The sequence below is a fragment of the Symphodus melops genome (assembly GCF_947650265.1).
Source record: "Symphodus melops genome assembly, chromosome: 14".
Lineage (NCBI taxonomy): Eukaryota > Metazoa > Chordata > Actinopteri > Labriformes > Labridae > Symphodus > Symphodus melops.
The window spans coordinates 15,507,129-15,521,125 of NC_136704.1; the positions used below are offsets into that span (position 1 = coordinate 15,507,129).

General features: G+C 40.1%; 1 protein-coding gene across 2 annotated transcripts in view; it reads right to left on the reverse strand.

The window, feature by feature from the left end:
• Nucleotides 1–776: 776 nt before the first annotated feature.
• kcnb2b (potassium voltage-gated channel subfamily B member 2b) overlaps nucleotides 777–13,997 on the reverse strand; it is an 82,440-nt gene continuing 69,219 nt past the window's right edge. For both annotated transcript variants that reach the window (XM_079361667.1, XM_079361668.1), the window contains one exon: nucleotides 777–5,499. In XM_079361667.1, coding sequence (XP_079217793.1) covers nucleotides 3,514–5,499 — 1,986 coding nt within the window. In that variant the 3' untranslated portion in view covers nucleotides 777–3,513. The remainder of the gene's footprint in view (nucleotides 5,500–13,997) is intronic.

The window sequence follows — 13,997 nt, forward strand, 5'->3', positions numbered from 1 at the left end:
AATACACAGAGAAATAAGAAGAAACAATGCTTTATGCATTTTAGGGAGCACGGTTCATTAAGCACGCATGAGCCACATGGACAATACCCATTCTCTCAGAGAAAATAAAGACACAACCTTCCTCTCTGCACAGTATCACAGATGATAATGCCATTGTGAGACAGTGAGACAGAGCACAGTTCATTTACTGTCAGCTCACAGAATTAATGTAAGTATCCACACAAACATCATCCCAGGGGAATATAGCTGATCAATCCAAATCTCTTGTTTGGTCTATCCTATCTGTCAAAATGAAGGATTACTTGAGGTTAACACAGAAACATGGTAACAGGAAAACATTACATTTTACGTACAGGTACATAAATAAATATGTCATTTCCTTCATTAAAAAAAGACTAATGACGACCCCAAACAAAAACCATCAATGACCATGCTTTTTTACTTCGGAGGGGTACCAAATAATCTGTTTCCATCAGGGATCAATGTCTCCAAGAACAACTCTGAGCTTAATTATGTAGGTCTGGGCATAAAGTACACGGACAAAAGAAAATATGGACAACAACTGAGCACTGATGTGATGTTACCATATTGAAGGACTCCATTTCACTTCTCTTTTCTCTCATAGCCTTCCCTCTTTCTGGTTTTCCTTCCATTGATCGCTGTTTCTTAGGGCATTCCATGGGGTTAGAGCCTCTGAAGCTGTAAGGGTTAGAGCATTCAATGGCATCAGCATGGGAAATAATCAGATGTATCGGTTCAGGGATCTCCTCCTGCCTGTCTGAGGTAAGTTAGACACATCACGCTCTCCACTGTCTAACTCTCAGCCTTTAAACTCTATCCGTCTGACTTCTGTCCCGTTTGTTTGTGCTGCTTCCTGCCTCACTGAACACTGATGGGGTGGACACTGAACGTGGTACACAGATTACTTTAGAGCAAGGGGAAATATTGCCACTCCTTGCTCCAGGAGCCAAGACATCAGTGTGGATTTGACAACATCAGCTTTCAAAAAGTACAGAAGTTACTAGTTGACATTTAGCTGTTAAAGAAAAACAGAGAATTTATCCAATTGGAACATCAGAGAGTTATAGAAAACCTGAGAACTCAATAACATTACTTGTATCTATTACATAAAGACCTGATTTCTCCTATAAAATTAGAATTTTCTGTACAGTGCTATATGAACAAAGCAAAATGACTCGCTACCTTCTCATAAACTGCTGTGTTATGAAAAGGCACGCATCATTTCAACCACCACATGGCAGGAAATAGTGGTCGTGCTCCATTTTGGTTTAGAAAAAATAGATCATTCTCAACTTTAATTCACAAAAAACATAAAATCCTTTGTGTGTGGCCATTGAAATTAGAATATTTTAATATCTCCCACAGAAATGTGTCAGATGTGTCAATGCAAATCTAACAGTAATATAAAAGGCCAAAAGTGGTCAATTTGGATGCAATCATATTTGAGGTGCATAAATATCTGGCATTGTAGATCTTGAGAGCATATGCCAGCCATATGATCAGAAAAAGTCAAATTTAAATTCTCCTTTGCATTGTTAGATTCTGGTAGTCGTAATACTGTTTTGCGTCATATTAAAGATATAACGTTTTAAAAAATACAAGTAATTTCTGTCTGTACACTTACAAATCCCAAAGACAGAAAATAAAGTGCCACATTTCTTGGCCTGCATAGATTTGCAGTATGCGGTATTGCACATTCCACACCTCTCTGTCAGAACATAAAAACATGATCAACAATAAGCAAAATGAAAGAGGAAACAACAAAACAAACAACAGAGAATTCAACCACATACTTTCTCTTGGTACCATTCAGGTTTGTGCGGCTCTCGTATACTCAGCCAAGTGTCATGCTGAAATAATAAACAAATATTCCAGCAATAAAATTGGAATCAAAGGCAACATAAAACAGATATTTTCAGTCAGTGTAAAAACAAAACGCGACAAAGAAGACAAGAAAAAAAAAAAACTCATTTAGGTTTAAGTTGGACTGAAAATTGTTTTGTTCACAATTAAACACAATAATTACATTCCAAGCCACTAAGGATATACAAAAGAAATGCCTTAAACTCATCAGCAGGACTGGTTAAACTTGCAGTAGTTTGGAACAAATCTCAACAAAGACATCAGAGTGCTGAGGGTTGGACAATGAACACAATGCAGGTAAAAAAAAACCCAAAACACTAAAAAGAGAGAGAAAAAACAACTACTGTCAAAATACATGTCGTCACGTTTGTTACTATGCAGCTGAGATAGTTATAAGCTTGTCACTGTGCTTAATTTGGTCCATTGACCCACAAGGAATATTGTCTTTTTGTGTGGTAGTCAATCCCTTTTGAATTGCCAAAATCATTATAGTTGAAAGCATATGCGTATTGATGATTGGACTACTGTGTTAATTAATAAATAGTCTTAACTCTGCTTTATGGAATCCCACTTACCTACAGTAGTACTTTTTTTTACAACCAGTCTAGACCTACTTATTTTCACATTTTATTATTACAACTACTTTAAGGTGTATACATACTGTATCTTATGTTGGAGAGTAAATAAGGATTATTTCTGTGATTTGTATGGAATTAAAAGGCTGAACAGGGAACTACACATCTTGGACCTTACTCAACTTCTTGGACCGCACGATAGATATATTTTACTTGCGGTCATTCCCTTGATAGTTCCTGTCCTTTCTGGTTACTTGCGTATTTGGCAACTACATGTATTAAGAGGGATTATGGTGTTTTGTCCTTCTTGTTCACTGTTGTTAATTCCAAAACTGAACATCGGCTCAACTGATAGTTCAACAGTTGTTGTGAAAACAAAAAAAACAATATGTCAACATTACAGTTCCATACACCATTTTCAATGCGAACAAACATTGCAGGGTCGCCATGGGAACACTTTGCATTTCCACAAAAGGTAATGATATGTTTTTTTTTGTTGTTTTTTTTATAGATCGCTACAATGCAACGCCCATTTTAAGGGCTCTCAATCCAACCCCCCCACCCACCCAGCCCCTTTCACATTACAAATATTTGAACCTTCAGAGACTGTATTCCTTTGCCATCCTGTGCATTGTCATTGCCTTTGATGTCCCAGTATTTACAGTGGAGTGCTTTCAGCAAACTAAGCACCGTAAAATATCTGTCTTTTTTAAATGCATGCTTTATACAGATACGTCCCTCTGTGCATTTTCCTTTGTTTGCTAGAAAAAGGAGACTGTCATTATGTACATTTGGAGGACCAAAATGTCTACCCAAGTTGATGAATTCCCTCTAATTTTCAAAGCCTCCTCATTAAGCCCACTGTTTGTCCCAAAGTCATTCTTAAATCTGCACGAAGAACTGCAGTTTCTTTTTCAGCAATACACAACAACACAAGTAAAAGGGACTTGTCATGCCATGCAAAAATTTCTGTTACTGCAACTGCACCCTTCTCGTTTCTTCTCACACACCAAGCTGAGTTTGCAGTGGGTCTGCAGCATAGCTTCTCTCACAGTCACATGCTAGTTTCTAAGGTTGGGGAGAGGCTGCCTTCCCCAGGTATCAGGTGGATATCTGTTGTAAACATGTGGTTTTCCACTTTGTGTCCACTTTGGTTGCTGTCAGCCTTGACATCCTCACCCACACCAACCACACCTTGGGTGCAGTTTTGTTCTGCTGTTTTGGGTGACAATGGTGCAATTGCTGCACCTGCAACCTCCATCAGATACTTCTCATCATGGTTCTCTGAGGCCGGATCCTCATCACCAGGTGGGGTGTCCACAATCAGCCTCTTAGGGGACAATGAACAGGTTTCCTCTTCAGAAATTGGTAATGGTTCCTCTGCCATTGGGATAAGGGGTGACGTCTCCCCCTCTGGGGATTCGTCTTCCAGGATGCTGGAGCTGATGTCTCCAGGAGAGGTAGTGCTAGGCGGTGTTAGCGGACCTTCAGCAGAGGTTTTGTTGAAGTTCATCTTCAACCCTTTAATTTTCAAAGGGTTATTTCCTTTTGGAGAGCTCTGGATGGTCTCCACAGCCCTGTTGAAGCCCTCCCCTTCCTCTATGAGAGGTTCTGAGCCGTCTCCTGGATTGACAGATTCATAGAGACCATCCTTGTGTATAATGCCTGGAGAGCTGTGTTCATCAATGGTCTTCAGTAGGCTAAGATCGAAAGCAGATGGTGCCTTGTGGTGTCTGCTTTGACCAGGCCCAGTTTCTGCCTCACCTGAGTCGGAGCTTTTTCTCCTTTTTGCAGAGCAGCTTGCTAAGTTATCTGGCAGGTATTTTTGTACCTCCTTCATTTCCAGTTCTATTTGTTCTTTTAATGTAAATTCAGAGCTGTGAGTTTTTTTGGGTGAACCATTGGCAGTCATTGTTGTGCTCAGAGTGCTCATGGAGCTTGTAGTATTAAGGTTGGTGAACGACTGTGATCTAGTCATTTGGTTATACACCTCTTCCAGTTTTTGAGCATTAAGGTGCTGTGGGGTCCTGTTTGTTCGCTGGGGACTTCCGGTGGTGTTGATGGTTATTTGTTGAGGAGAGCTTTGCACCAGAGACTCTTGGTTTCTTTTCTCTGGGGATTTCAGGTTACTCTCTGAGGAGTGCCTGACCGAGCTATCCCAGCGGCTTGGCGAGAGGTGGTTGTCAATGGAGGTTTTGTCCTCTCCTTTCTCTACCACCACGTCCATCAGTTCCATACTGCGGGCAAAGGCATCTTTCAAGTTCATTGACACAATGCTGCCATTTCTCTTGGCTCTCTCAAGTGCCTCTCTCCTCTTGATGGCCTTCTCCTGCCTCTTCTGTTCTTTGTAAAACTCAGAGAAGTTGTTGACAATAATAGGGATAGGAAGGGCTATTACCAACACCCCTGCAATGCAGCAGAGCCCACCCACAATTTTACCAAGTAATGTTTGTGGGTAAATGTCCCCATAGCCCACTGTTGTCATCGTAATGGTTGCCCACCAGAATGACGCAGGGATACTGGTAAATTTGGTGGCATCTTCATCTTTCTCAGCAAAGAAGACCAAGCTGGAAAATATCATAATGCCCATGGCAAGAAATAAAATGAGCAGCCCCAGTTCATTGTAGCTCCTTCTCAAAGTAAACCCTAGAGACTGGAGCCCTGTGGAGTGCCTGGCCAACTTCAGAATCCTCAATATTCTCATTATCCTGAATATCTGCACCACACGACGCACATTTTGGAACTGTAGTACGCTTTTGTTTGACTCAGTTAAGAAGATGGTGACGTAGTAGGGCAGAATAGCCAACAAGTCAATGACATTCAGTGGGCCTTTGAAGAACTTCCACTTATTAGGAGAGGAGAGGAAGCGAAGGAGGTACTCCATGGTGAACCAGGCGATACACACAGCTTCTACATGTGCCAGCTGGGGGTTGTCGTTGGCTTGGCCAAACTCGTCTGTTTCCTGGAGCTCTGGTAAGGTGTTGAGAGACAGAGCGATGGTGGAAAGGACGATGAACAGGATCGAGATGATGGCAAGAATCTAGAAAGAGAGCATAACAATAAAAAAGTTAAAACACATTTTTTTTTACATGAAAGTTACCTTTTCTTTGAAGGCTTTTCATTGTCATTGCTATGAAAGTTTCTTCATAAAATCTCAGTTTGTGATATAGAATAAACTGTGAAAATTGTACTAATGCATTTAGTGCAATTAATGAGCCTCAGTTTTGCCAACTGTAGTGAATGCAGCTTTAAAAATAGACCAGTAAAGTATGTGTGAGTGAATGATCCATCCACAATACATAAAAGCATAACAGGGTTTTGGCTCCACCTGTTGGCAATAGTCTATACCTACCTCTATCTGTCATGAAATCTAGATGCATGAAGTAAAAACCTTTATGAAAACGTCTATTCAATCTTTAAGTAATGGACAATAGAAAGGAAATGCTTTGATATTGTTTACTCTTCTTTTTGACCAATAAGAGAATCGCTAAGAACATCTTGCATAATCCTATGAGGTAAGTGCAGAAAGATGCTGTGTTTCATCTGCAGATCTTTAGCTTGGCTGGGATTCAAAGACCTTAATAGATTAAATCTGGCTTTAGATGTTCTGACACAGGTTTGGTCTTTTAAAAGAATCCTGTGTGCGGTAAGTGGAGTTGCTTGTATGACAGTGACATTACATGTGATAAGTGTGATGAATGAGTGTTGCTTGTTGGTTTCGAGTGAGCACTATTACTGGCTCTTTCAATCATTCATCCCTTGGCTGTTCTTCTACCTGTACATATTTTATCTAAGCCTCTGCCTCACCCCAGAGCCAGACATTTATTTCATACCATTGCTGCTTGGATTCATTTTTTTATTCACACAGGTGAAAAGTCCTTGCCCTACACCATAATGTTGCAGAGAAATTTTAACAATCAGCTGAAATCAAGTTCATTTGCATCAATTCTCACATTTGCATTCTTTTGTGTGAAGTCCTCTATGACCTTAGCAATACACAACCTATTAAAGTCTAATGAACAGAGATTGAAGACTCACAGTCACGATAGGAAAACGAAGCCCACTGAATACTAATCAAAAACTGCATTAAGTTGCAGGAGGCACTGATAATCTAACAGAGATTTACACAGTGCAGTCTGGAGACAGTCGCTTCATCTCGTATGTACTTCCCTAATTTAGCAAACATCCTGTAGCAGATGAATACATGCACAGACGGCTATCAATGCAAGGTTCAGGGTTTAGCCCATTATGTGATCTATGCATTAGTCTATATAGCGCTGACACACTGATAACGCTAATAAGTGGCCATAGGCTCATTGCACAGCTTAGACGCCTTCCATTTGGTGGGGGGGAAAAAAAGGATAAAGACGGAACACAAAGAGAGACAAGGGGGTGTCATGGCTCTGAAGAGGAGGTGTTATCACTAAATTAATGCTGGTGCTGATTAGGTTAAACCTATTAGAAGCTAAGTGAGGCAATCTGGGCAGGAAGACACAGTAAGGACACATTTCTTCCATTCCCCTGAACTTTTTGGCAAGCACATTTGAAGCTCAACACCTGCTGCCAAGACTCTTGACCGGAAGACCTCTGCCTTGTGTCCCTGCTGATGAAAGCTTTGGCACCAAGGGTAGATTAAAACACGAGTCAATGATCTTGCTAAATTTGTTCACTTATTAACATTTATTGACACCGCAGATTTTTCTTTATACAGTCTGGAGATGAGTGTAGCTTACTGCCTGTAAATACAAGCAAAAGGTCACTTGTTGTTTTAAGTAAATGATTAGTTATTTTGTTTTAAAGTGGGGAACAGTACAGATTAGCTGTCTCCTCTGAACTACTTAATGTAGAACTCGTGAACTTTAAAAAAAACACTCACACATGCAGACAGAGAAAAAGTTATTCATGTTTTCACTGACCCACACCAATGTGATCTCACTTTCCTATACACCTATAAGCACCCCTTGCTTCTGGACACCAGCAAATGGCATTTTAGCGTGAGGATGAGCAATCTCAAGGTGGCTTGCATTAACCTACTGTAATTGAGTGGGAGTTGTTAAGAAGATCAATTACTTTGACTCAGTCGTCTTTGGCCCTGATTTGCATGTGCGGTGGTATTAAATATAGCACCAAATGCTTTGAGTGGTGGATTAAAAGACCGAAACGCGCAGTCAGGCCTGCTGACCTGGAAGTGACCCTGTGGAGGAATTTATCAAAGACCGGAAAGGAAGCAGGGAATTCCACTCAACTGGACACCTTCAAATATCTTAAGATGAATACAAATAACTATAATGAGCAGAATTCCCTACCTTCATCATATTAGTGCAATGCTACCCACCCACAAAGCTAACAGCATGCATTACAATGACATGGTTTTTACATGATTCTAAAAAATAAAATAAAAATTCTTCTGTCCATTCAAAATCTTTTCATATCTATGTCTCAATGTTTAACTTGCTCGGTTATGGCAAGATTAATGATTAGTTATAATGGAAGGGTAAAGTCCTTAGATGATCGTGCAAGATGTGCTTTTAAGTGTCTGATGCTGCCCTGGCTCTTCAACTATCCCTGCACCAGTTCTACTGCAGTGATTGTGGATAAACTGTATCACTTCAAGACTTCCAATGAGATGAAATCCAAATAGTATGAGACAGAGAGAGACAGAAAGGGAGGGACAATTATTGCACCTGAAATGACTTTTATTTTCATGCAATACTTTTGAGACTTTCCGTGGATTCTTTGGTCTTTACTCCTGAGCATGTTATAAAACACATCTTTAAAAATAAATCTCTCGATGAATGTCATCACAAAAACAAAAACCAGCTGGCTCAGTTCCTCGAGGGACGGCTTAAAATGTGGCGCCAGCAACAGTGTAGGTAGCATTTTGGAATATTTCCTGTGTATCAAGGGAATGACCGTGCTTTAGCCGCCAGAATCTGAATCCCTCGGCTCCTTTAAGGTAGCATTAGATCCTCTGGAGGCACAAATAGGAAGTGTGAAGTAGATACAGATGATATAAGAGCCCTCTAGAGCCCCTCTTTGAGCCACTCTTTTCTATTATCTACCACCTGTCTTCCCAACCACTACTCTTGAAGTTGTAAAAATCCCTTTCCTCAATCCACTTTTAGTTCCCACAGGAAACAGTCAATAGGCCCACTCACTCCTCTATAAATGCCTTGTCATCAGCGACAGCCCTGTGGCCGCACAGATACTCCTTACTTCACTTAATCTCCCTGCATTCCCATCAGTCCTTAGCTTATGGGAGCAGAGATGCTGTTGGGAAGAAAAATATCCCACACCACACCGGTGGCCCGTTCGCCAGCTTGTGGGAGGCTATCGATTGTGTACACATCACATTATGGACACTGAGCCTGGCCCAGCGAGTCCCTATTGATCTCCTTGCTCGGAGCTCTTATGAACCATGATCCACCTCTGAGACCCTCCCCCACTCTCCCTACCCTTTCCTGTGCCATTAATTTGCACTGGACAAATTGAGCCATTCCTCAAGTATGATAATTTTTTGCTGCGGAATCAATCCAGGCGATTATGGCTATGGTAATGGGGATTGATCCCAGGACTTGTGTGCTATTTCATCTTCAGAGACCGTACCTCTTCAAATGTGACGACCCTGTCAAAGCATGCAGGAGCGCTGGGTGTCAAATGGCTTAACAACCTTGAGTCGTCTCTTGATTAATTGTGTTTAGCACTTAGTTTATATGTACTCGATTGCAATTTTACTGCATTATTCAGACCAGTGGCTTCATATTCTTGAAATAGATTTAGGGAGAACTTTAATGTCGAGGTTTGACTCCCAAATGTGCCTAAATTACATTAGAGCGCTATTAATGATGGCGCTAAGCAAATATGGCATTGTAAAAGAACCTGGCACACATACTTAAAGAGAGATTTATAAGGCGCACATAGTCAGAGTATGACTTGAATAGATGCACCCTTAGAGGGACTCAACATTAATCAACAAAAGAAGAGAGACATTCCTACCCACTCTATCAAGATTCAGCTTTTTAAGTGCCTTTTTCTTTGGCTGGTTTCCAAAGATAGAAAAGCAGAGGGTGGCTGTCAAATTTGTTGGCCGTCCACTGTTTAGTCCCACAGCTCCTCCGAGGTTCAGAGGTTTGGAGACATGCACAGACATGATTCGGGCAAAACAGAACTCAATTCCTCGAAACTGGCACAAATTTGTGCAACAGAAATATGTCTCAAACTTTTTTTTTTTTTTTTTTTTTTGAACAACTTAGCAACAAAATTAGATAACAGTTACCACTCCAGTGTCCATCTGGCTATCTATTTTCAGCAGCTCCAGTGGGAGTTTGGTGCATCATAATGAAGGCTTGTTATTTCAAGGAAAACTTTTGAGCTCTTCGTTAATCTTGGACAGCTTTTAGTGCAGTCATAATTGCAGTGGATATGACCCATTTGTATTGTCAAAACTAGGCATCATATTGTGTCACTATCACTGTTATTTCTCATCAATCAGATCAGACTCTATTAGTTGTCTCTCTGTGTTTGGCATTAATTGGTTATAGTCACAATTTTCAGGGTCAAGCTCCCTCTTTAACCACGAAAATGCAAAGCTATCTTTTCTGGTCATTTAGTTTTGTTTTGACGAGGCAAACAATCCTTCACAGAAATGTTTCTTACTTTTAAATTCATCTTGCTGGAAGCATTCAACAGCAGGCATCATAAGGGTTTCAAACAACACTGTCATCTGAAATGTAAGGGTTCCTTCTGCAGCACAAAAAACTGGTTGAGTGGGCTGACAGTTTATAGCGGAATCAATAACGGGATCTCTTCAGTTTGAAGGCAGTCCTCACCCTTTCGCTTCCAGTGTGCTTGTTTTTATTCTACAACGTTATAAGAGGAAAAAAAGAAGAAGACACAACAGATAAAGGAATACAATTTCAAGTGACTCGTCTACATTATTGATGAATGGCCCTCCACCATTGTTTCCACTGTTCTCATTCGCTGGAGTGTATTGCCTTTGTAGCTACAGTACTTTGTTTTCTTTGATGTCCTTGCCAAAACAACATATTGTCTATGGCCCTTACACTCCCCCAACCCCATAGCCAATTTACTTCTTTAAAGATTGTATTTCTATTCAAGTGATATTTGTTTGTGTGTAACTTTTATTTTCAAAGAATCAGGGTGGAAAGTGGGCTATCATCAAATATTTATAGAGCGTGTTTGTGCGACTCTGACGGACAAACGCGCCTGCACAGAGAAGGGAAACTGCTGTTTGTGTCAGCATATGGTGCTCAATTACAGCACAGAGTTCAGCTTCAGTGATGCTACAAATATAATACCCATAACGTTACATGTAGAAAACCCTCTGTAGCTGCTGGCATTTTGTCAAACGACAAGCTACTTGCATTCCATTAAGACTGCTGCTAATTCATTACAAAAGAAAAAAAAAAAAACTTTGAAAGGGAGATATGTGCCAGAGTATGAATCCATAAGAATGCTCTGAGTTGGCAAACAGCACAGATAGAAGTCTTTGTGATTCTGTGGAATTGCAAAGATGTTTGTTATCGAGGGAGGAATAATATACTTAAAATTATGACAGTTTCATAATATAATATAAATATAATAGCCAAACGGGATTAAACTAAACTTGAAAGGGAAGTGGAAAAGTTCAGTAAAATTAATGCAGTGTGCTGTCCTGGCTCCTAATACAACAAACTGAAAAGTGAAAAAGTCCAGTAAGAAGCAAAAGTTTTCCACCACCTTCAATCTCGTCCTTCCCTTTCCAGAATCAATCAATCGATCAATCTTTATTTGTATAGAGCCAATTCATAACGGCAGGTAAGAGTTTGTACTCTTTGTTATTCTATGTTACAAAGACCCAACACTAATCCATCATGAGCAATAAGCAACAATAATCAAAGTTACAGTGGCTTGAATGAATAAGCTTCAAGAGTGAACAGACATACCCATTTAGAGTTAACTGTTTATTTCCTCCCCTAAATGGGACATATTATGAAAAACCCACTTAGTGCTTTTGAACATTTGGGTAACCTGAGTGTCTATCGACCCCCAATGTTTGAAACAAATCCATCCACTACTTTGTTTGTTGTCTGCATTACTTTCAACCCACAGAAAGTTCCTCCTTAAAAAAAATACCCTCCTCTCCAGTTTTCTCCACCCATTGACTGCACCTCCAGCATAGAGCAAAAGTTTTGTGCAGGTCTGCCTTTTTTTTTTTTTCTCTCTCTTCACTTAAGAGGAGAAATGTCTACCAAGAAAACTCAGGGAGGCTCATTGCATTTAAAGAGACACACACCAAAACAGAGCATTCTGCAAGAACTGGTTTCAACAGGGTCACAAACCTCCTGGTGCTTGATTCATGTTATATTTTGACCCAATCACAGCACAGATTTAGACCACATGGGACTGTTTTCTTCTTTAAATGAAAGCGGAACCAGTTTTTTATAGCTTGATTCACTGAGAAATTACCTGACGCTCACCCACAGAGTCGGCTGTGAGGTTACTTTGAAATGTTTCTCATTCACTTTAAGTCAAGAAATCTGTTAAAACATGCACAAGACATGCGATTAAGCTGAAATAAGCTAACGTCTAGATACCAAATAGGCAAAAAAAACAAACAACAACACTTAACTCTTTGACATTACCCCTTGCTACATTAACATCTTGGTTCTCACACAGTGGAAGTCTAATCTTGCTAAAAATGGATTTCGCTAATTACTGTAATCTCCAAAAAGAGATCATGGCTTTGATCCCCCGTTTCCTGTGTTCACTGTCATTATGAGAGATGGGAAGAGCTTCTGTGGGGGACATTCATTGTAACACATTGAAGACTGCTAAAGATTTATTTGTATGGTTTGATAGGTGGACACATTATATCCTTAAAAATCTAATGAAGCAAATAAGCCTACAATTTTTCCTATTAATATTATTATAATTAAAGCTCCATGAGAAACTCGGGCTGTGTCGATTTCGGCGACCTCTAAGGACAAAGCAAGACGATTAGACTTCTTTGCTAAGCTTTTCCAGTACATGACTAACACCGTGTCCTAAAAAACACCGTGTGAGCGTAATATATTGCCTCACATTGCACAAGATCGCACAATCATTGCTCCCACACTGCTATCTGTTCAACATATAATTATTTGCTCTGTGTCCCCTTGCAAACAACATGACATCCAGTGACTTTGTATGGAATATGGATAAATAGATGGGTAGTGCCTTGTGTAGTTAAACATATATACATTGATAGGGAATTTGGAGAGCCGATAATGAAGTGACATTTATCCATGCTGACCACCAGTGTAGCTTTTAGGCTAAAAATAAGCAGCAACTTAGCACAAGAAGTACTCGGGTAAATGTTAAAAGATTTATGAGCAAACTGCTACACAATAAAACATAAACACTCCCAGCAACTAAACTTCACATCACAAACTAGCGAGACTGTTTCTGGACTCAACCTTGAGAGAAAACCTGCATCTGTCCTTTCCAATCAAGTGTATTGATGAGTTTATTTAAAGCTCTGATGGGATCCTTGAACCATCTGTCGACTGAAATAGATACTTAATGCTTTGTCCATCCTACTCTACATCCTGTAACATAGCTCTTTCTCTCTGATATCATGTTTCTACACCCACTATGGTCTTCAGGAGATATGATTGCAGTTCGACAGAACTTTATCTGTGTGTTAGTAAAATACTACCCACATTTTGCTGATGCTATTTCCGTGTACGACTCAGCAGTTTTCTGAATAAAGCCCAGGATTTATAAGTAGCTCCTGCTGAGATCGAGCCTCCAAGCAAGGGCAGTGAGGAAAGTCATGCCGACTGCGCCACTAAGAATTTAATGCAAAGAACAAACTGAGATTTAAAATGACGTTCTGATAAGTTGAAGACGATCATCACTTTCAGCTTTTTAAACTTTTGGCACACTTGTAATCGCAGTGATCTTTGTCGCTCTCTTTATCAAACTCTGGTTCCCTCGGTAATCTTTCCATCACTATTGCCCTCTTGGCCACCTTGCAACCAATTATTGCCCCTGACTTTCACACCAAATGTCATGGGGAAGAAAACAGAGAGGGAGGGCGCATTTGCAGTCCCAGGCAGGTCTGGTGAGGCATTGGAGAACAGGCTGAACTAACAGTGAGGCAAAGCTGTGTCCCTGTACACCGCCAAAAATGGCAAAGATATGGACGCAAAATTCATTTAGGAAATAGAGGTCATTTAAAACAAGTTTAAAACCCGCAGTAATAAACAAAAGAAACTACTCCTAGCAGGAGAAAATCCAATAAAACTAATTTTCTAGCTGTAAAATATGTAAGAACTCGCCGTGAGCTATGAGACAGGCAGAGCTGATGGTTCGCTTATTTCAATGACTTTGTGTTGCTGCTGCTGCTGCTGCTGCTGTGCGACTGTTTCGCTAATGCCTTATCATGACAATAAATCTCTGTGATGATGATTAAGATTTCTATATAATTATTTATATAAGAAACCAATTCACACAATGTCCTTCTTTCATGTCCTTTGAGCAAAGCAGAGATGA